The sequence below is a fragment of the Pieris brassicae genome, chromosome Z (genome assembly GCF_905147105.1).
Source record: "Pieris brassicae chromosome Z, ilPieBrab1.1, whole genome shotgun sequence".
Lineage (NCBI taxonomy): Eukaryota > Metazoa > Arthropoda > Insecta > Lepidoptera > Pieridae > Pieris > Pieris brassicae.
Genome location: NC_059680.1, coordinates 10226873 through 10252574, shown reverse-complemented (window position 1 = coordinate 10252574; position 25702 = coordinate 10226873). Strand labels below are relative to the sequence as shown.

The 25702-nt window shown below is 34.1% G+C and overlaps 1 protein-coding gene across 3 annotated transcripts in view; it reads right to left on the bottom strand.

Moving 5' to 3' along the window:
* LOC123718959 (homeobox protein caupolican) overlaps nt 1-17404 on the bottom strand; it is a 40832-nt gene extending 23428 nt beyond the window's left edge. For 2 of the 3 annotated variants that reach the window (XM_045675980.1, XM_045675981.1), the window contains exons 1-2: nt 17144-17404; nt 3185-3511 (exon numbers count right to left, since the gene is read on the bottom strand). In XM_045675980.1, the coding sequence (XP_045531936.1) occupies nt 3185-3511; nt 17144-17185 (369 nt within the window). In that variant the 5' untranslated portion in view covers nt 17186-17404. The remainder of the gene's footprint in view (nt 1-3184; nt 3512-17143) is intronic. The other variant, XM_045675982.1, reaches the window with a different exon arrangement.
* Nucleotides 17405-25702: the final 8298 nt, after the last annotated feature.

The window sequence follows — 25702 nt, the reverse complement described above, 5'->3', positions numbered from 1 at the left end:
CTTTAGACATGTGACTCGATAATATATTGGAATACTCAATGTGTCTATTACGGGCTACTGTGTGATTAAGATTACATTTTACCTCTCAAGGCGTTATCAGTTGTTCATTACGAGTTCATGTTGACGAGTTTTGGTGAACTATGTCTTATGTCAAAACCTTTTTGACGTAATCAAACTAAGGTCTAGTTTTAAGAGCTGTCAAACTGTGTCTGTTTGAAGACGAGATTGGGACTCGAGATACGAATTAGATTATGGACCTAAGTGTCTATTATTATTATATTTCGACATGCATTTCCAAAGACTCAGTTGGCGCTTATACGTGTCTCTGAATGTTTTAAAGAGATATTTACAGAGGTGGAAATTAAAAATGTTTATGTTAGGTCGCTTAAAATTGTCTTTTACTAGCCTTAAATCAGTTGTTTGTTAAATATATTATGGATATAAAATTTGGTACAATACGATATAGAACGAGAATTCAAAGATATGAAGAAATCTTTCTACTGAGTCGCAACGGATTATGGGTGATATTTAGTCGACACTAAGAGCTGTTGATGTTTATATACGCAAGTCAGACTTAGGTCCATTTGTCAAAATTTGGCATCTTGAACTTAATTTTAGACATTAAAAATCCGGTCAAAACAACATTTACTTGGAATGGCCAAATAGAAAGAAAAAAGATAGGCCGTCCACGAGAAATATGAAATAAAAGAGATAGCGGGAAATGATTGGAACATTGTGGCGAAGATGATAGTCAAATGGAAGAGTTTGGAGGGTTTCACTCTGTTGGAGGTCGTGTACTTGTATTATATACAATACTAACATAAACATAAAGTAATCCTTATTATAAATACTCGTTTTTTTCTATTTAATTGAAAAACAAACACGTATTCTTTTAATTAGACGTACGTACGTACTTAAAAACTTAATTGATTGCAAAAATAACTTTCCATAAGCCTTTAAACCAGAACTTTGTATAGGCGATTAATATCCCTTTACGACTTGTTTAAAACGACATTGCTTTTAAATGATAAAAATCTCTTGTCCGCCTTTTTAATATTATACAATGTCTGATTTCCTAGTGATACTGGCTAGATAGTGCTAAAACGTGTCGATAACTTGTTTTGAATGTTTTTACGAGCTGTGTCTTCGTAGTTTTATAGACCCATACAGGGATGATTCATATAAAAAGGTGTAAGAACAAAGCTATATCTTCGAACACCAAAATTATATCTGACATAAAAAAAAATCACAAAGGTTCTCCTTTCTTTTAGTCGGCTAAAACAGACTCTACAAAGACCTGGCATTATAATAAATAGCAGAACACAGAATCATTGAATTACCTCATTTAATAATTACAATTTCAATAACACGAGGCAACAATTACGAACTAAATACTGATTTAAGTTCTACAGCCGAGCGATATGAAGCTCCCAATTGATAAACACGTTACTGAAAGAGCGAGGACTCTGAGTGCGGCTGTAAGACTGTTAAAGTGTCTAAGAAATGTGTATAGTTAGGAAATAAACGTAAAGCCTAAAGAAATATATTGGCATATTTATCAACGACAATTTCTCATGTTACACAAATTGTTTTTATTTGAGTAACTCCGAATCTTAAAAATAAACCGCCAAAAGGTAATAATTTAAAATCTAACACTTACATGCGCCAAACATTAAATATGTGTGAAGCGGTTTTAAAACACGTTTTTTTGGTATCGTATCATTAATAGAAAAAATGTAACATGCTTTTAAGGTCAAAATGGCACCTGTTGTATTGAGGTTTGTGTTTTGTAATTAAAATTAAATAGATTTAGTTCATTAGGCGATCATTTGCATGATATGAATCATTGAAGTACAACGTGTCAACACGTTCATAATTTATTTTTTTGACGTTTATTTGTATGTTTTTGTATGAAGTCAAAATTAATGAGGACGAAATATATTTTATTACTTTTATATTATTATTACACGTGTAAGGTAAACAATATTTGTGAATTAACCATATGTAGTGGTAACTTATAACTATTTGTTTCGTAAAAATCGTTTTACCAAGGTACCTTAGTGTTATATGCTGAAATCCAGGCTTTTTTAACTAGGAATTTTGGAATCAATTATTTAACATTAAATATAAAAAAATATAGGTCTAACACAATTCACTAATTATTAATTGCATAAATAACTTAAGTATTTAATTACACATAATTAGCATATTTATCTCTACTAAATATAAAAAATATATATTTATTATCGTTTCAACGTTTAAGATTTTATAAGTAAGAATCGCCACTGGTGTTTTTATTTAAAATGCATCTGATTGGCTTGGTGACATAACCAAACGATTGCCGAAGATTCTTCTACCAAGACATCTGCGGCCAGGTCTCCTTATACCTTACACTATTAATTGAAGGTGATTTGAAAAACAAGATTGGAAAAAAACGGGCTTAATTATTATTATTACCTAAAAGAGTTGAGGAAAGACAACACGAATTATTTATTATAATTTAATTAAACCCAATAAATATTACGTGATAATTATCTAAAAGACTTAAAACACTGATTGACGTGAATAATGATTAATACTCGCGGATGTAGGTCATACGAAAATATTCTTTCGCTACATTTTATGAGCTAGCACGTGCTTACCTCGTAATAGTTACGCCCAACTAAAACTACTCTATTAATTTTAATTTCTTAAGTGTTATCCAAATTTGGTTGCCGCTAATTTTAAGTCAGTAGTAAACGTCCTAAGTATAAGAGTCTTTTTTTCCAACTTTGATTTTGTTCCCTTTGGAGTAGAGATGGACTCATGGACCGTGGGGTTCAAGTGTATAGGCGATTATTAAAGATTTAAGTCGGCGCCTGGTAGATAGTATTGGTGACCCCAGAGCTGGTGCTTTCCTCGACGAATAAGTATCGCAATGAGGAAATTCTGCCACCATTAAAGGTTAAGTTAATGCCACCATAAAAGTTTTAAATTTATTTTAGTTTTCAATTTATCCATTATTACTACTATTTATTCATATTAATAATAATTATTATATGTTAAGAATATTGTAAACATAGTATATTTGTGTGTTGGAAATAAAATAAATATGTATACTTTTAGCTTAGGAGAGTTATTAGTAGTGCACTAATAGATAAAATAAACTAAATAAAGACTTTTCTGTACATTTCCATTTCCTTACCGTATTAGCATAGAAAGGTGGCTGGTCAGCAGCAAGCGCTGGGAAGTAGGCCGCCATGCCGGCTGCAGCAGCCGCGTCAGGATAAGGTGAACTGTACATAGAGAGAGGCACGCCAGACGCGAGCCGCTGGTAGTTCAGAAATTCGTATTGGCAGGAGCAGACCGTCTGGCCTGTGATAGGATCTTGGAAGATGGGGCGGCCGGTGTCACAGCAGCGCGTCGCAGACGCGGCTGGTGAGCTAGCCCGCCCGGGACCGCCGCCGCCCGCCCCACCGCTCATCCCAGCCTGCGCCGGAGGTGGACTGTTGGAGGCTGTCGATATGGTGCTCTGTAAGTTGTAAATTTTGAAATGCCTTTATGGCTAGATTCCACATTCGCATTTGCAGCACAAAATAAAACAGTTCACACAAATAGGAGGCCTCCGTGCGCACAGCGGCATTCGCTCGAGCAAGCTCACGTGGTTATCCATCAGTCTTGACGCATATTAAAATTCGAGCGCGAAAAAATCCACGGTATGATGGGTTATAGATGAGGATTTAACGATTGCAAGGGGTGCAGTATGGGCGTAGCTGCCACCTCATCAGCCCGCAGTTGGTAGGCAAATCGGACACGCTCGCGAAACCCTTTCAATGCATTGTGTGAAGAAATTAGATTATGAAGCGTCTTGACGCTAATGCGACACGATTGAAAAATTCTGAATATGATTACAAAAGACTCAGGAGCGCATTATTGTTATAATAGAATTATCTACCTGAATCGATTGCACGGTCGCAAAATAAACATTAAACCGTCCGGACAAAGCGCTCCCGTCCCTTACGTCCTCGATTAAGCGTTGCGGATTCATACGTGGATAAATAACTTTCTAAATATTTGTCATTCGAATGAAAAATGGTCCCGGTGACCTAACAAATGCTGCCTCAATAGGATTAGAAACCGAGAAATGCCACCCGCTTATGATACGAGCCGTCAGTTAACGAAATTAAGTATTTAACTCCCTTTGTGTCCTTCCCGTGTTATTATAGGATATTTCCGGACCAAATATATTGTATTTCGATTATAAATCTTCCATATTGTGATAACGTTGGCATATTCGTTCTGGCGTCAAGCGTGTCGTTCGTAAATGCATGAGCCTTTGGGAAATGTCGTTTTTAACCTTTTGTTGCGTAATGAGGTTGCGATGTAAACATAGCTGTCACGACTCGCCCGACGGTGGCTTAGGCGGAGCTGTGCTCGCAGTCTTAGGGCTTCCACCCTAAACGAAACGCCATTTTACATAACCTTGTTTGAAAATTCGACCTATCGCGACGCTTGCCATTGCGCCGGTTGAACATTTATTGTGCTGAGGGTATTATCGAGGTAATCCCGAAGCCGTTAAATGTGGAATCCCTGCATTACGTACATTACATACCCTGCATAGTTATTTAATCCTCACTCGCAACACTACGTATACCGCAGATTTCAGGGCAATAGGTATTGATGCCATGTCGTTGTCGATTATACCTTAACTGATTGTAATAGAGATTAAATTAGACCTGTTCGTTTCCCGCTGAAATTGACGGCCATGCTTAGAAGGGATTGAAACGTTCAAATACGAATTAAATAAATGTATTTACAGGAGAAAGTCGACAATGTTTACAAATTGGGAGGATTTATTAAAAAAAAATTAATACGTTTAATTACGTTATTAAAACCCGAATTGATAATGCAAAGTCAGAAATTTGATAAGCGATAAATTGCCGAGTGCTTTGAGGAGTTGGTTTGCTCACTTCAACGGTACAAGTTATAATTATCACATGTGTTAGCTTTGGATTTCGCACTCGAGGGACGCTCAGGAAATAACCTCTTATACACACCATTTGTCGAAGGCCACTTCTGAAATGTTTTTGCTGTGATGATATGCCCGTAAATATTGATAAGGTGTCAATGGGATGTTCGGCACTTGAAAGCGAATATGTAATATTTTTTTTATATATTTAAATTCCGAATAGTTTTTAATTGACGTCACAAAGTAAAAAAACTTTAAAGAAACATTCACGAATACAATACATTAAAATAAATTTATCTCAAGTAATATATCACTAAGACTGGTTGAGTGGGTGTCTCCTAGTTCGGTTTATCACAACTAAGTTTAATTGTTAGTATGGCAAAACGGTTCGATAACGGAGGTTTATTTTTTGTTAAACTCAACCTTATCTTTGACATTATTAGAAATTTATTTTACATACATCATATTAAATGTATGAAGTTTCGTATATTTTGTTCCTATTAATTAGTTCGTGTACAGTAACTACTTATTAGTTTATTATATCTGAATAGTATAAAGGAATTTAATAAATATTTTTTTACTGGACACTTACACTGATCGCAAGTGCATTGCCGTCTCTAAAGTTGAATTGTTACGGAAATACTTCAGTGGGCAGCTGATTCCACATAACTGCGTAGTTAATACCTTAAACATGAATTTCATTTGTTTTATTTATTATTTGGTATTAGGTAAGTAGTAGGTTGCTGTTCCCTATGCATAGAAATATCTCCTTATTAATTACTTGCATTGTCTCAATAGTTAAGTATGTCTATTAGATTAAAAAAACGTTGTCATCGCATCCCTTTGAAACATCGAACGGCGCGGATAAAAGCGCCGCATCTTATCTGTTGCAGCCATCTTTTAAAAAACAAACATAAGAAATGTTGGTTTTTTCGTTTTTTTTTATCGTAACCCGCAGGATGTGTTAGAGTCGTTAAGCCCTTTTAAGTGTTAAACCATGTAACAGAATATTCGGGGTCCGATCTATTAAATGTTAATCTAAGAGAAATCGAACGACACGAATTTCGTTAAAGACATCAGCAAAAAATATCGTTGACATTGTGTCGGAGCAGGTAGGTTTTTTAGAACGTATTAAATATAACTGATCTCCTGATCGCATCGCTAAATTAGTGACAAAAAAATATCCGATCCCTATTTGTCAGTTACAATCATTCGTCCCAGTGAATTTGTCCTTTAAAGCATTTTAAATGTTGTTCCTAATAATTACTGTGCTTTTTGTTTTGAAAAACGATCTACTCAGAAGAATCAGACACGAGACTTAGGGCTATTTGTGACTCCTGTATGTCATAAACGTATAGTACAAGTTCGTGCTAAGTCTCGTTGCTGAATCTCACCTAACAACCCAAAAATTGCTTCACAACTCATTCAGTTCGTGTTCGTATCGTGGTATTGCTTGCATAAAAAAAGTGTTAATGTTTTATGTGATATGTTCATCAATACAATTTAAAATATTCTAACAAAAGTATTGAAACATTCAGCTATAATTTGCGAGTATTGACAGTTTAAGCTTTATAGAGGAGATTGTGTTCGTCATAGGGACTAGCCGGTTTGGGCTTAGCCGATGGATCGACATTTACAATCCCCCTCTCACTCACCTTAAATACCTAAGGTATTTTCTGTATTATAAACAGTTTTTATTTTTCATCAGTTCCCATTTTTTTTGTATAAACTATAAGTTAAGTCTTGATCATTCTAGTCTAATTTAAAACAAAAGATTTACTAGAATATATATCAAGAATAATACAGTGAAGTACACGTGAACATAGACCCAACATAGTAAAAAAAAATGATAAATCGATCAAATCATATCGTATACCTCTGAGCGGTTTTTATAATTTCCTTTTCCATTAAACACGTTGACCTTATCAGGGTAACAGTAGTAAGCTTGCATTAACGTGCATCACACAAAAAACCCTAACAATGAACAACAATCGTGTGAGTCTTAATTAAGCAAGCGTTAACATTAATTAATTTACTATTTTTTCGCTAGATCGATCTTAGATACATGCAACACTTTCGCCAGATTCAGGGGTCATTGACACAAGAGCACCTTTCGATCAATGTGTTATTGTTAAACGGCTGCGTTTCGGTTATTTACATAAAACTGTGTTTAATTGGACAATTATGGCGCGTCATTATTAGCCGTATCCCGTATTTGATAAAGTGGCCGACCCCTGGACGCTTAATGCCTTGGAATTCACACCTCAATAAGGGAAGTGAATTATTAAGGAACTTCGAACTAAATGATGTATGTAGGTTTATGGAAATTGCGTTTGTATATTTGGTTTCAGTTAATTAAATAAATAGACATTTCTGAAAATAAATTATATGCTCTTACACACGTGGCTTCAAACAATTATGAAAAAAGTAATTTCGATTTCTACTTAACACTTAAAGCTGTGGTCAAAAGCTAATTAGGTTGTTAAAATATACAAAAGCTCACGTTCTTGACGGTGCACGTTATAGGTTTTTTTGCGTACCTTTTATGGTTTAATGTTATTGAGGCCTAAAATTTGATTTCACAAGCGAATCGACAGTATTTGAAGAAATTCGAGTCACTCAATCATTCCAAACATCGGGAACATGTATTGTTGATTTGGTCAATTTGTAGCGATTAATAATAGTATTAATAGCAATACTGGTCTGCTTATAGATATTATTTGGACTTTTACATTTAACTAAGTCATAGTCACGTCAAATTCATATTCAAACAGAACGAATTGTTTCATTTATTATTTAATATTCGTTACCGCAAATACTGCTGTATTATTAGTGGTAACACATTAATACGTTCTACAGTGATCATTGATATTGCAATTTAGGGAACGCCATAGAGTTCTAATCAATTATGAACGCTCATTTAATGAGACTGCCACGTAGGCTATTGCGGTCATCTAGGTGGCCACGGTGCCAGTCCGAATTTATCATAGACGTCATAAAACTCGATAGCCCGACACATGTTCAGATCGCATAATGCGAACGGTGAATTATCGAATATTGGCGCCATTAAAGCAGAGCCAATTCAAAACATCCCGTGCTTTTCCCGAACGATCCTTTATTACTCCCTGTCGTTACCTACTAATCGACCACTATTACTAAAATAACTGCGAAATTCAAACCAAACACACGATCGCGGAACACCACATTTAGCCTCACTTAGCTCTTAAGCGAATTGAAATAAAAACGGGAGTTGTCGTAAACCTTAGTTGTGAATTGCTTTAATCTAAATAAATGTGTTTTATTATGCTGGCTGTTAAATATAACATTATAAATAAGTAAATTTTGATTTAAGAATTGGGACCATACGCTGGATACCAATTTAGATCAGAAACTTGCGTTAGTTAGACAAAGGTTTCACCTATCAAATGATAATTTTAAGTCCTCTGAACAAAAATCTGTAAATAATAAACACCATATTATATTCACACGTAATAAGTAGCCGACAAAGGCTATTATCCGCTAATTAAATTTCTTCGAAGTCATAGTAATTACTTGTTAGAATGCCGCCTAGGACTGTGAACAATAAACAGATAAGATTATAAATCTAAGATATCTAGACACGTTGGCTAGTAATTTTATTATAGATTATAAGGTTGATTTAAAATTTTAATTAAACAATCAATTGAGTTTTATATGAATCTCTTTTTAACCTTTCAGCAATTTTCGTTAGATTCTGATTCAATTTTGCGTTTTTTTTTAATCTAATTTCACCGCAACGAAAATTTATTGTAAACATTGATTTCTAAAACTACCTCGTCTACAGATTGAATGAGACATAATTGTATTTATGAATCTCGGTATCCCGTGGCGTGATGAAGTGACAACTGACACTAATCGAATCCTAACTCTTTTATTTAGAAAAGAAATAAGATATACGAATCTTTTAAAAGGAATGGAATATCCCGAAGTTGGAAAATAATATTTGTACTCGAATATCCAGAGGCGCTACGGACAGATTGCATTTCTTTCATCATTTTTATTTTGTAAGTGGAAGGGGAACTGCTGCAGCTGAAAGTCAGCAATTGGAGGTGGCACAGGACAGGGAGCTCTGTTTTTTGTTTCTAAAACCATGACACTTATTGGGTCGCAGAGCCAGCGGAGGGAGTGAGTACACGTAGGTTTTTGAGGTTGCGTATGTATGACCTCAGGGTTGAGAGTCGCACATAACTAAGAGTTAAATACGATCAAAAACTCTACTGTCATCATTCATTACCACGAAAACCTTAACAAATACGTCTTCTGATAATGCCGTGGCCCTAGAATAGATATTCTAAGTTATTGTTAAGAATGTCGTTTAAGCGATAATGATATTGCAATCATCGATTGGACAAGTGGCTACTTCATGATGGCCAATCATGAAGTTAAATACATTATTAGTTAGAAACGTTCTGCTGTTTTCTTGGATACTAGCACAGATTAGATACACCCATAGATAGATTACTGGGCAAAACATTGAGTAAATTTTCAAAGGCAAGGTAGTTTTAAAGCTTTTTTTTAGGAGACAATTTAGACCATAAGTTAACAAAAATAATATATTAACTGTTCTGATTTGATGACAAATCCATGCCTATTTTTAGATGGTTGATTGTGTACACACGAGCCTAAGCCAAGTGAACACAGTACCGTTTTACCGATAACTAGAACGTTGTAGAAATTTGCAGGTAACTCTTGCCGAGTTTAATTTTATTATTATATATAGTGGTGGATGCTTAACTCCTATATCCAACGAAGGTAACCCATAATTCATGACGCTGGACAAGTGTGGGTTTCCTGTCATTGTCGATTATCGTACTTTCATAATAAGAAATATATGTATTATCAAGATGTCTTAGGACCGTTTGGTGTTTGAGTATACTATTTGTGATATGTAACGTTTTCAATTTTATTGAATTGAAATTTTCATTCACTATTTGTAAACCCAAAACCTGATGTCGTTATCGTTCATCAGATTAATAAATACACTTCGGAGAAACCTACACAAATTTCTTGGAACATATCGTGTAGTGTCGGCATTAAGTGATCATTTTTGTATAATGTACAGTGCCAGCTGTCTTAGCCGTCTTTACCACATTTCACGCTTGGCTAAAAATTTACACCTTGTCCATTTCTTTAGATATAGTATTAATAAACGTTTGTAACGTTTATAATTACGGCACTCAATTTGAGAAGCTAGTCCTTAGCAATCATATCGTTTTTAATCTAAATACTATTTGTGTAGTCTTGGTTAAATGCACACACAGTCTATTAAATTATTTTTAATGGTAAATTCTGAAGAAGAATAATATCTATGACCAATATTATGCGTTAGTCAAAGCTATGTCACAAAACGAATTAGATTTGGACGTCATCGTAGATCAAGAACTTATTTTAGAAGTTGGGCAGATAAACTGGAATCAATTTTTATCAGAACCATGAGTTTATTCGAACAATCAATAGTAATGGAATTTAAAGTCTGATATCGCATTACTTACAGAACAATAGTGAGCACTTAATTGCATATTTATTCTTTATTTGGAAAAAGTTAGCGTGGAAGTTTAAATTGTGCGAGCAAAAAGGGGTCAGGCCTCAGAGTGCAAACTGCAGAAATGACGAAGATTGTTCATGCCTTATTATGAAATAAATGGTGAGACATTTTGTTCCCTTTATGAAAGACTGGCGAATTCATTTTAACTGGACGAACTTAACTTTGCTTTATATTTTCCTGAGATTCGATTAATATCGACCGTTTGTGTTATACCAATATTAAGTAAACACACACATAGTCATACATAGAAATATAAATATTTAGATTACATTTAATACCTTTTTTGTACATTATTACCATACTAATTGTATAATATATGTATATATTAAAAAATGAGGAAATACTAATGTATTAGAAACTGGCCCGATTATATTGGATAAGTAACATAAACGTTCACAGCTTACTAGGCTTAAGTAAAACAAATATTATTACATAAACTGTTGGCTAATCAAATAAAAAATTGATTTCTGGACATTATTACTATGAGCAATGTTGGCCTAGTAGCTTCAGCGTGCGATTCTGATCCCTGAGGTCGCGGGTTTGATCCCGGCTGAGCACCAATGGACTTTCTGTCTTTGCGCATCTAAAATTCGCTCGAACGGTACAGGAGTAAGGAAACCGGCTTGCCTTAGACCCAAAAAGTCGACGGCGTGTGTTTTATTTCTATTATTTCCATACTAAAAGATGTATATATTCTATATAAATGAAATACTCATGTAATGAATAAATTTAGATACTGGACCGCATAATTAATATATATTGCATAAGTAACACAGACTATTTATTTCTAAAAAAAAATCCATGGGAAGCCTAGTTAGCCTTTTTATTCTTTTACAACTTGTAAAATAATAAAAAGTTAAAAGTTCATTCTTAGTTACGTAAATTGTATACATAATAAATATTATTAACATTAGAATCTTGATATTAATGTTCCTACAACACGGTGGTCGTTGTCATGTGACCTAAATAAGTCGTCACAACGTTTGTGTGCAAATGTGATTTGACGAAAATGATTTAGTAATTTAAAGTCGAGTACATATTATAACATTATACAAGAAGTTGTTTAAACACTAGTAGTAACTATTACGTTTCGTTTATGTTTCTGTAGAAATTAGACAGTAAATTACGACTCCGAAACACTTGTAAATTAATTCTTAGATTTTTGAATATAACTACTAATGTGTCTTCCTCCAAGTGGTATACCCTATCATGGGGTTCTAAAAACAATGAAAAAAATTGTATCACAATTATTTATTTTTTTAGAAATAATATACATTATTATTATTATATGTAAAATAGAAATAAAATTGTAACGGAAATTCAAACTTTTGTTCCTAACTTTAGAAGGGATTGGAGGAGGCATATGCGGTTCTAAAACTAGAGTCAAAAATTTGTCATTATTAAATTTAACATAATTAGATTTTTTATAATTGTCTTCAGTATTTTACAGTAACACCTTTATAAATTATTGTTTATCCAACTCAAAAAAGTTGTCATAGTTCTATAAAAACATTTGTGCACTACCCTTTGTATCATTAGACTTTATATCTCATAATTAACAACTATAGTAATATATTAATTTTTCGCTGACGTAAATGGAGTTATTTATCGTTTATCAAAGGAAGGCACCGGTTTAATTTAGAAATTGCAATGCACGCAGAGGCGGAGGAAGCCGGAATGACGTAAAGATAAAAGAGCTGCTCAAGACCGATCGCGCTGGTATTCTACGCTAGATACCCTGACCCACCAGGGGGAAATAGGACCTTAAGTCAAGTATGTCAATATTCACCATATACCAATGATGGTGTCGTATTAATAAAAACATTTGTTCTGGCGAATTCGTCAATGCTAAGGTGAAACTAATTTTAGTCAATGAAGTGTTGATCAAGATTTTATTATAGGATATACGGGAAGCCCATTTCAGTGGATGCATTGCTGGCCTTCAATCTCATCATGTAATGTAACATCAATATATTCATTTATATAAAAGAGTGGCGGAGAGTTATTTGCCAATTCTTTACGTCCCTTCTACGCCCTTGATTTAAGAATTGGCATTAAATTTTAAATTAGTAGCATTTAATATGTATTTCTTTGTTGACTTTCATAAGTATATATAGGGTTACAATTTGAATCTGATTTATTAGTTCGGTCACGAAATCTCCGACTGAATCGTTAATAACTTTTCGAATGCCTATCAGCCCTGTAATATTAGAGATAATTACGAGTCGCCTAATATCACAAATTAGTCTAAAATTCAAAAGATTTAGCAAGCAAATAATCTACGACAAGTAATTTGTATGTTCGACGCATAAGGGCAAAGTTTATTTACAGAGTAAATCGCGCTATAGCGAGCCAAGGCTCTTAAACGTACGTACAAAAGTTTACAGCCCATTCTTGTTCTTAATTGCTATTTAAATAAAAACCATGAAAGCAATGGGATACGCCTGCTGGGGAAAAATGTAGCGTTCCTCGTATTTTAACGTCGGAGCGTGAATTAAAAAAATGCAATACATTTTTATACCTTTTTACTTTGGTCCCTTTGTTTGAATCAGTGGTTTGGGGTATTTGTTTCACAATGTTCATAGTGGCAATTGCTTATTGTGAGGTTATAACTTTTAATTACTTTAATTTTTACTATAACATCCGTCTAGTTATAGGTGACAATTGTCTCGGTGCGTTAAATTATTCCTTCGACATTTGGTGGATAAAAACTTTGAACTTTTAATAAAACGTAAAAAGAATGTTAATTAATTATAAGCAGGTGATGAGATAATAAAGGCTTATCTATGTTTAAAAATATTCTATTTTTTAACGAAAGCGGAAGTGTACCAACGTTGATTTGGATATCATAAATAATAGCTGTATTGTATTTTATAATTTTGACATTAATTAAGAGAAATTATGTGTATGTCGACCGTAAAAGTATGAGTGTTGAACGATAAGAACTAAAATTAAACTCGCGCAGGCTTTGTTCATTATAGTTTGACGACTTAATGTCCAGACATTCACACATGTATGAAAAATTCATTAAACTACGAGAACAATTTTATTTTAAACTTTCAATTGTCGCTAAGAATCCAGCTTCAGATATACAGAAAACAAAACGTCAAAGGAATATAATCCCTGTTTGTATTAAGATTGATATCAAATTGAATCTATCAATTAACGTTTTAAAAACCTTAAGACACTCAACATAAGCTCTGACTTAAGCTTAAGGGCTTCTGAAGAGGCTAAGAAAGGCGTCTGCCCACAATAAAGCTATTAGGTGGCCGGCAATGCTGCAGAGAGGAAATAATGAGGATAATCCTCCGAACTAGGGGGACGACGCCTCCACAAACATCTTATCATGTTGATGGGGTGGCACACACACGAACAATCTCTACATCAAACCTTAAATATTGGTTCAAAAATTAATTATTAATGAGAATCAAATTCGAGTTAAACCGCTATAACAAATGGTTTTTATCAACTAGTATCGCACGTTAACTGTCATAGTACGCCCTGGTGTGTCCCGAGATGGTTAATTGTTAGTCTATAGAACATATGAGGTACATAGAACATACATGTATTACATAGCGTCACAAACCTCTTCTATCGATGTAGTTTAAGAAAATTGTAACGCAGTATGAATGAATGATTTATATATCTATATAATTGTTTTAAATGAAATATACACAAAGTAATGAAAATGTACCTTAAGAAATATTCAATCAATTTTAGTTAACATAAATACGCCAATATTATATCAGAGTATACCGTGCCTAATAAAGAACAATTACTATTATCTTTGGCATCCCGTTCCAATATCCCGCTAACCAACAGATAAGTATAATGAGAACGTATTATTATGAGTACCGTGAAATTTAATATAGTCTTATCGGATAACAAATAAGCGAACGTAATCTAATAATACACTATAAGCTGGCTACTTGTTCTGATTTTTATAAATATCGAAATTGATTTGCGATAAAATATGATAACTGGTAGTTTGAATGACAAACGATTTTATATCCTCAAAGCAGTGTGGCGTCAAAATATTAATTTTTGAACACTTATGAACTTCAGGCTAAAACTTTGAAACAGCCAGTTTGCAGAGCGTGGAACAGACGAGAAGATGAAACTGTTCGCCGCTTTAATTGCCAATTTAATTCACAAAATACTTGACGAGCGTCAACCACGTTGCTATGGAGCACAATAGACATATTTTCTATTTAAAAGAAAATTTCGAAAACGATTCAAAAGCTATTAAAGTAAGTAATTTCACTATTCCGTTGATATTTTTACATTTATCTGCATCATTAAATATTTTTACTGAATGCTTTCTAATTAGTAATCACAACTGCGACGCGAATTATTGAACTACAAACTCAGCGATAAAAAATATAATTCATTTATAACGCAATGTTTTTATGCGCAATACATGATAGTCCAATTAGAGGTTACATACTTTAAATATAATATTAATTGGAAACTGACTAAGCCAGTGACTGTTTAGTATTTTCTTTATGTAAACATATCAAGCAAGTATACAGTATTACAAATAAAAAGTATTAATAATACTAAATAATTGATAAACAGAAAATTCTAACAAATTGAAAAAGTTTGGTCCCCGTGTCAGTGTACCTTAAACGCTGGCAGCATTTGCTCGCTGCATTGCGATACTTCTTCGTTCAGCAAGGAAAACACCAAGCACAGGCGTCAACTTAACTATTTAATTAGCGCCTGTACACTTGAACCCCACCACCCACGAGTCTCTACTCCAAAGGAAACAAAATCGAAGTTGGAGGACTCTGCGGCCGTTCCAGCTATATTTTTTGTTGTTGTTTATAATAAATTAATGAATTATAAAAATCATTGTACAGTTCTTTGTATTAAAAACATATTTGTACAGCGGGGTTCTATTAAATTCTAATGTTTGAGTACCTCTACGTATATTTTGAAGCCGACTCCAGTATTAAAGCCGTATTCCGCAATTAATTACTTTCCATACTCTATAATTATAAGAGCTTTGCTTCAGAACTACATAATTGTTCCTTTGACAGGAAAATTGTCTTATAGGGGTGAATATGCAAATAAACATAGTTTACGATGAAAGTGTAATAATTGTCTATTAAATATTATTAAACCGTTTTTAACCTTTAAGTTGAACTTCGTGTTTATTTATTGCGTTTAGAAACATTTTTCTGTTGCGGTAATTTGTGTTTAATATTTATTGATTGTTAATTCAAGTTTACCGAGTATGGAGTTACATCGGAACTTTTGTGAGCTTTTTGTGGTAAAATTACTATGAGAAACATACCTACTGTACGAGCCAAGGTTCTACATTTTACTCACATAGGCTTTCTTAGTTTTATAAGCGTGCTGATTTCCTAAATCATGGTTTAGTTCATTCGTTCGTTCGTTACATAGCAATAAACATTTCGCTTATATTTGATTGTTGTATGCGATTGGTTAATAAAAAAATACAACTAAAATCCCAGGAAGCGTAGACATACTTTCAACTAACTTACAAGGGTTCTATATAATACCAAACGTTTGTCCTACGAGTCGTACTGGTTTGAAGTGACTAAAACTAGTTAACTTCATGGCTTCTTCAACTCATAAACTCTCAGGTCTATAAACATATTATAGATATTAATAATAGGTTTAATTAAATCAATTATTAAATTAAAAACTTTCCAATGTTCATGAAGTTTAATAAGCGATTGAACAACACACACTGAGTTAAACGGGTCGCATGTTCTGGTCTGCTAATTTGCCTGTTTGATGTTTGGGCAAGATCTATTAATGGCTGGAATATTTAGTTATTGTAGTTAAGAAGACATTTATACAAATATTTCCTGTTTTGTTGCTTGGAAATAACCATGAGTCCACGACTGCATTTGTAAATTTATGAACAAAGTTCCGCGTTAAACTACGCTGTATTATTTCCTATAAATTACAATTAATTGTACTTTTCTGAATAATAACAGTACAAATGGTAAGTTAATTTCATTGAAATTATATATGAAGAGCTGTGAAGCATGGTCTCGGGTTCACTGAAATGTGTCGTTTCATTTACTATTGGATTTAAGTAAAATTGACTTCATTTCATTCAATTAATGTCTTCTAAATCACTTATTTCGCAATTGTTCAATGTTTAAGTGTATAAGTACTTAATTACTGGTTTTTCTATACATGTCTCAACTTACTATTAATATATATTTGCTGCATTAGAGACATAAAAAATCTGCCGCGATATAATACAACAATTTCGTAGTCAACTGATTTTATTCATACTAATGTTCTATTTAAATACGTAATATATATTTTTTTATTTTTGTACTGCTTTATTGTTTATATATTATATTTGTTTTATTATAAATTATAAATTTTATAGCCTTAACAAATTTTTAAACGACGTAATGAAAAACGAAGATTTTCAACGCGTAAAAGAATTAAAACAATATAATAAACGATGAATTCGATATTTAAAACCACATCATACCTCATACAAAATTTTGATTGAAAGTCAGTACTTCATAACCTTCCCGATTTACTTTAAGGATAACCACGTAAACAAGTAAACAATATCGCTTAGCATAAAATGGGACAGCTCATAGAGCCGTTACCTGGTTTGGAGGAGATCCACGAAACGCGAACTGGGAGGTCATTTTCACTAAATCACGTAAATGTCACAGTCACTTCACAGTTTTTGACACTATTAAAGTCCGATGCATGACCGAATATGCATTGCGATCGATCGCAAGCAGAGCGGTTGGAGCGAATCGCGTGGTCACGCGCGCGGCGGCGATGGGTAATGCGGTAGCAGCCCGCCAGGTGATAGTAATTGGCGCCGCTGTCCTTCTCTACAGACACCCGTCCCTCTCGGCGCGCACACGCACACTGGCCCCTGTGTGCGAGCGAGCACACTACTGATTGTAACCCTTAAACAAGAAATGCGCTGATTTAGAATTATAAAGCGCTGTAGCCCAGTTGTTAGGCTGTAAAGTTAGTTTTTAAATTGACAGTTTAAGAGGAATAATCCACTACTTTATGATAAACAAATAGTAGATACTGCATTGTAATTATGACGCTGTGATAATCGTAACCGTTTAATTTTATTAACAATTATTAATAAAGAAATTATTGCTTAATTTAAGAATAAATAATTATATTTATAATATTAGTGCACTACTCACCGGTAGACGATGGCTTCATTCAGCGTTAGCAGCTTATCGAAGAATAAAGCGCTTAATTTGTCACATAGACCGCTTCATTGTGAAGCAAGTCGCACACCTCTCCTTCTTTTCACGCTCGTCGTTTGACCCCGCGCGGCTCCCGACGCTCTCGATTTTTGCGGTGCGATGGGTGGCGCCCGCTTCAGGGGCGGCCCTACGGAGGGGGCAGCCTAAGTGGGGGAATGCACTCCTTTCTTTTTTAAAAGCGTCTCTTTCTTTTCTCGTATTTTTTACGCTGCTGTTGGTATGAAGCGGTCCCTTTTATTTCATTTTCATACTTATATATTGTGATAATTAACAGTGAGGACACGCACGGCGACTCGTAGCTGACTTAATGAAAGCTTTGCATGTGATTTAAGGTAACCGGGATATTTGTAATTTTTGTTACCGTTTGTTTATGTATGGGGTTCTAGTTGCGATGTACTGTGGTACCAGTCATTTAGAACACAGAATTTGTAAACGGTTATAGTGTATTAAGAACCTATGCACCGCTTTGTGTGACTGTACCGACAATGCGTTCTCACTTTGTTCCTATATTTATCACATCGAATAGTTTTAAACCTCGAATTTCACTCATTATTTCAGCTAGCAATTACTCATTTAGCGCAAAGGCGATACAATCCTCACAACACTTATATGAAGCATCACTTATAACTAATCGTGGACTCAGCAGACTACAATTAAACAAAAGCATGTGTCGAAAAAGCGCTCGATCGATTCCCTCTTTCTTATCGCGCGAATATTACACAGTGAACGCAAAAAACTCACACAGATATAAAATATTCAAACGGTGTAACATAAAATAAATTATCTTAGGTGTTATTTGTGTGTGTGCCCCCTCCCCTGGGCGGTTACGGGCGACCAATTGGGTCTGTCGGCGCGCGACTCGGCATCATTCGCTCTGATGTTTGCGCTCTTGTAACACGTCACGGCCATTGCTACAATTGCTTATCTAGTACAGGCTAGTGTGAGGCGAAATTAAACAATCTTATTAGAAAATGTATAGGTGTAGGGCAATATTAAATGAATAGTTATGATGTCACTGTACTACAATTTAACTGGACTAAAACGAAATTGATTCACAATTGTTTCCGTTGTTAGATATGTTTCTTTTGAAGAATATCAATAATGTTTTTGTATTTGTTTATTAAATAGGAGTTAGACATTGTATTATGGTCGAATTAATGTTGATAATTTTATAAATAATATGAGTAAGAATTGAGATCGTAACAGTTTTAGACTTACCTCTAGCTAGAGTCCTCTAGTTATAACTTTATGACACAAATTGTATTTTGACAGGAGAGACAGTTCATGCTGTCACAATCTCAGTGTCAGACAACACAATATACTTTTAATAGCTAAAATAGGGTCAATATAATTATATTTAATGATGGATTAATTAATCAATTATATATTTTAAGAACGATTAAGTGAAAGTTGTATTAACGATATTTAATACCCATTACGGATTGATTTATGGGTTCTTTAAAGTTATTTTTTTTAAATTTCTTAATATGTATATGTATGTGGCGTTGTATACCGTCGCCTCTTCATTGCAATTTGGTGATGATGAAGCAAGCGCAATTTCCTTCTCCAAGGGGCTGTTTGTCCCTTGATAAGTGTTAGCATACTTGTCTCCGTGAAGTAAACTTTTGTTTGATTTCTTATTGGTTATATTATCTTTAAGTGTTTGGTTTATTTTGTGGTATTTAATTGAAACTTAGTAAAGGTAAAATGCGATTTTGGGTTTTGGACGTTGCGAAATTAATTTGAGAAATTTCCAAGAAGAAGATCTAAATTTTAACTTAGGATGTTGATTAATTACTTAATCAACATTTGATTTGCTAATGTTTAAGTTACTTGAGTGATACCATACCTTTTAAGTATGACATTTGAAATTTCAAATATATAAGCGATTTTATACAAGTTCCACAGAAACAAAATTATCTACGAGACTTTTAAAATCAGGACGATCTGTTAGTTAGTGATACCGACGCCCATAGTCACTAAAAATGCCAAAAGACTCGCGAGTGTGTTGCCGGTCAAATCGACATGATTTTTCAATTCATTTTTTATATGATAACATAATTTATTATTTATTATTTATTCTTTAGTAATTAAGTCTTGAGTCAAATAGGTATAGTGTGAAGAATTACCGCTATAACTAGCGAAGTAGATTCCCGGGGATAAGTATGGATTTACATTTACTAAACAATACATTACACACTAAAATGCAATGGTAAATCTCCCTAAAAATTAGTAAAGTGATTTAGGATTACACTACACAAATATTGATTTATTACTGGTTTCTTTATTAGAACTGCTTTTTTTGTCTTGGTAATGAAATTACATAGAAGATTTACTGTATTCATCAGTAGCCATCAAAATATACAGTGTAAAATATATTATCAACCTGGATAAATATTTTTTCCTTTTGGCATAAAATAACTTTAATTCGTGTCACGCACCGAGCGTTAAGCTTTGATGTTTTTTTCAATTTTCAGAGCACATCTGCTAACGCGATATTTTCAAAGCGTTTAATTCATACAAACATCACCTCAACGACAGATCGCAATAACGGAAGCGGCGTAAAAATATGCATCAAGTCAAATGAGTTTTCTAAGAACTCAAAATGCCTTTATTAACCGCACGCGATTCAAAGACATTCAAATACCACACTAAAAGCGTCAATCTACATACGACCTGTCGCGAATTCTACTCACTCCCTATTCCATTGGAGTAGATTACAAATAATGAATAAAATTGCATACGAAATGAGTCCTGGACTATAGGTTTGTTTGAACGGGCGGGAGGGGTGCGGGTGCGGGGTGAGATGGCTGGTTTATTGGCGGTAAATACTTGGTAGACTATAGAATGATGTAGACTATACAATGGATATGTCTATGCCTCGTGTTGATTCGCTTCAGTCGTGACGGGAGCGAATGAGATTCGAATGAATATTCTAAATTTAAAACCTTTTTATTTTTAATGGTTGATTTTGTTTTTCTTTGGTCGAGTATAGTACATATTTCTTCGTTGTAGACCTTTTTTCATATCAATACTTATGTATATATATATGGTAAACAAGATAAACAAGTCTTTTGTTTATTTCAATAAACGTGTTTTCATTTAGTAAAACTTCATTTATGTCGGATAAAACATAAAAAAACAATCCATGAGACGAATACTTAACAAAAATTAAAATTCTTTAAGGGTAGCGATTTAACTAAATGCAGCATAACTAACGCCAAATTTAATGCTATTTAATTTAATCTCCAAAACATAAGAAAAAAGAGTTTTTATATGGAAAGGAAACAGCTGTTTTTCATACATTAACTTGCAAATATGCAAGTTATAAGTAACTTAAATATTGTAAGCCATTGTTGCATAGATGTTAAACTGAAATAAACACCAGTGTATAATCATAAATTCAATCACTGTAACAAAACCGTTTCGGTGCCGCCTCCATTGATACATGCTATAGACTACAAAATTGCGCAGCAAAAACTTTTTTAATCTGTTACAGTGGTGATATTAGATTCTTCTTTTTAGTTTAATATTCCAATTTTAAATTTTTGCCAATATTTCAATATATTCAAATATACGTGATTATTTAAAAAATACTATGTAATTATGCTATTAACGATTTTACCTCTATGATGCTAAAAAATAATAAATTACCTAAGTACTTACACATAAAATCTTTATGTTAAAATCTAGGGACGCGAATTAGCACTAATTATGTCAAATAAAATTATTTTAATGTCATACTAAGTTTCGTTTTGAATCGACCCTAAGTAAGGGAACGATTTAGATTTGTGATTTGGATTTGGATTTTTTCGGGGTAAGCTGCTCATCTGAATAAAAGTGATAATGAGCCACATTGCCAGAAGCAGTAAAGACAAACTAAGAATCAAGTTAGTTGGCTCATAAGCAAATTTTAATATCCACGCACATTACAAACAATTGTAAATAGTTTGTATAATATTATTATCAAAGCCATTGTTTCGACATTGACGTCAATACATGTATTTTGGTTATATTCCAAAAATACTTATTGTATATAGATTATAACAATAAAAGCAGTAATTTATTCCTTTATATACAAATAGTATGAGGACGTGGACTATACGGAAATAATACCAGATTCATTAAATTATTTGTTTTAATATTGTTCATGGCAACAAACATGTAGGCATCATCTGGAAGAAATGAGGAATTGATATCGAAACCAAAATAAGACTGATACGGGCTCTAGTATTCCCTGTCTTCCTGTATAGAGTTGAAACGTAGGCTATCGTGCCTCGAGAAATGCAAGTGAGCGATGCCTTTGAGAAGGGTTCTGTGCGGCGAATGCTCGGAATACCGTTGACTATGCCCCGATACATCAATCCTGACCCAACTCCGAATACGGACTCGCCTGCCATATGCCTACAGGGAATCGTATTTTATTTCGGCAATGCACAGAAGCAATGAGAAACTGATCGTTTGTAACACAGAAGGCAAAAGACCACGGGGCCGTTCACCAACCAGATGGACAGATCAAGTGACAGTCTCATCATCCTTAAAACTGTACACTGTTATAAGAGAAGCGCTGGACAGTAACCGATGGGAACAGATGACTATCTGTTCCCATCGTATCCCAAGGAAGCATCTGCTGCTATGCTAATCATGCTAACCATGACGCTCAGATATGAGCTGCGGATTAATAGAATATTGTGGATAGACTTTTTAGGGTATTTAAAGATTCAGAGTTATTTGAATGTACCGTGACAACAGAGAGAGAACTGTACTATTACGTCGAGACAATTGCGCCATAGAAATATTGGTGCCCAACTGCGGCTTAAACGCACGGTTAGGTTAAATCATTTATGAAAGGACCATTTTTAGATTGCTTTAATAATAATACTGCGCTCGCTTTGACTTTAAAATATCTTTTTAGATTTCTATACCTGCTGGTCTTCTCGACAAGGACTTTAGGAAATTCTCTTTCTTTGGTCCATTTCTGGACGTAGGCCTCGTCCACCTTCCTCCCGTACACCCTGCACTTTACAGGCCCCCCTCTCTACATCCACTTTCTTGAGTCCATGTAGTCGGTGGATGGCCGCGCGTTCTTTTCTTTTGCCGAGGTAGAGGTACAAAGGTGTTTGTAGTCAAGGAGTTCTCGAGACTCCTGCTCATATCACCTGCCTATTCCTACCGTTACCTATCCTGTTTGGAACCTTACTTCTTGACGACGACGAGCCCATTCTATATTTATTTAAGAATCTTCTTTTTGAGCATTCCTCTTCTTTTCGTACTAATATACTTATTATGACTCATTAAAACTAAAATAAGCATTTTTTTTTTGGTTTCCATTCGTAATAATTCTAGTATACGGGATACAGGGTTGAGGCTAGCTTATTGTTAATGATAACGGTAAATTAATGGTAATATTGCAAATATCAAAGCTATTGCTTCAGTATATGGATTATAGTTAATCCATAAAAATCTCAAAGACACCGGGGGCTCGCAGGTGCACGTCTTTAAAATATGTCTATGTAAATTTATGGTTTTGTTAATTATTGTTAAAGGGCCTGCAACGCACTCGCGATCCTGCATTGAGAGTGTCCATGGCTGGTTGGTTCACTTAAGATCAGATGAGCCTCCCGTCCGTTTACCCCCTGTTCTTTAAAAAAATGTATGGAGTACTTGTACAATTTAGTAGGTATTTTTAATTTTCCATTTTCCATACTTGATAGCTGCCTAATATACGATATATGTAATTTTATGTTAAGATAAATAAATGATTATATAACTCTTTTAAGCAAACCGTAAAAGAAACCAAACAATTTATGCTAACGACAAGGCGCTTTAGATCCGAATCAATTGAACGTAATCTAAAAAGATCCAAGAGACAAAAAACTTCTATTTCATTAGCAACTCCAGTTACAAAGGCAGAAAAGAATCAGTGAAATAAGTTAACATTTTCTTCGTGGAAAATGTTTATGGCGGACAAGTTCCAAAACAGTTTAAGACAAAAAAGAGTAGCGAAAACCAGAAATGAATCGGGGCGGGCGGGAGACCTCTTGCGATGGGGTGCGACAACACAGGAAACGAACCATAGATATGAGAACTTTAGACTTACCTCATTATTTATAAACATTCATTGTATTTTAACAGCGCTTTCGACTTGAAGTTTACGCTGTGAAGAGTAGAAAAAGTAATTTTTAACCTGCTTAACCCTATGGAAACCTATGGCTTGACCGTAACTTTGCGGCCTTAAATCTATGAAGGCTTCCGTAACAGCCTGCCTTAGCTGCCCGTTGAACTAAGTAGTGCGTAATATATTATTTTCCGACAACCATTACAAAATGTATCCCAGACTGTAAATATGCTAGCCTCGTGTGGCTGTGTTTTAGTATAGTAGTATTTTTTTTATTCTAGGTACATGGCCTTCCTATATAATTATCAAATCATTGTATACACAATATTCTAAAAACTATTTAAAAAGAGTTAGTATGACGTTTATTGCCCTTTCTTCACCATAAGAAACTACTCTTTGGAAGCGACAACTAGTATTTTTTAAAATATCTTTAACTAGTAATTTTGGCTTTCAATAAATCCTTTTTAATAGGCCTAATTGAAATGAATGATTTGACTTTGACTGTAATATATTTCTGGAGCTTGTGAGTTCATGCTTTCACTTCATGTGTTACAGTTGTACCTAAAATCCTTATACGAAATAACGTTTTTTATATTTTATTGTGACTAATAATAGATAGCCTGCACTGCCTGACAACTGGACGCTTTGTTAAAATTTCTAAAATATATTGTATTAAAAAAACTTTATTACCTATGCAAGGGCTTTGGGCCTGAGTTATTTATTGCCCAGTCTATAGTTTCCCATGTCTGTATCGTTTGCCGCACTTACCGAGTATGCTGTTTGCGGATACGGTACGGGTTAACAGGGAGGCGGTCATTTAGTGGAAGGTACTACCCCCCGAGCCTGATTAAACGTTACTGTATGTCCCTAGACTTGTTTTGCTCCGCCGATGCGGACGTATTAATGTTGCCTCTCGATTCATTCAACTGATTCTGTTCGAAAGATTTTTCTTCGTATTGCGTGGTGATATTAGGTGAATTTGTTCTATGTATATCAGTATTGATAAATTATGTTGTGATTTTTTGTGACGAAATTAGAAACCTTTGCGTTTGCGCACACAAATCACTACGACGTCACACTAATAAAACTACTTGCTAGGGAAGTTATTCTGACTCGAAGATATATACAACTTCTCGATTTTAGCCACCCTGGCTTTCGGGCCAGTCAGTGGTCAGACTGCTCGAGGATCCTACTTTTAGGTTATATTGACACCTCCCACTACTTAATACAACTTGGATGACTCCATGTCATCTTTTCTTGATGTTATGGAATCATATATATTTAAAAACGGGCTAATAAACTTTGTGTATTAGCTCCAATCACTCAAAGATATAACGCCAAAACAGAAGTTTTTTTAAAATATTTATAAACACTAATTAAAACGTCTTTTGTTCTGTGCTTGTGTCAGTTTTCTATTATTTGTGAGTATATGACACGATAACTATCTGGTATTATATTAAAATGTACCTTATTGCTATGAGTTAAGCTCTCGGTTATAGCAAACATCTTTGTTAATTCAGATAGTACTCGTACACGAAGATCTGACAGTTATAATTGAGTGTCAAGGCCTTCAGTAAACAAATATCAAAGTGTCCCACCCTGATATTATACCGGGTGTGTCTTGGGTTAACTAAAGTTAACATGTATGATTTTTTTTTTGCTGAATCGCGATGTTTTAATGTTTGTGTTTTAAGTATGAATACAAAAAAGGAGGACCATGGTAATGGTCATTCGAAAATCAATATGTCATATAACAGTTTACCTTAAAAATAAATATTTATCTTTAATGATCTTTAATGATCTAA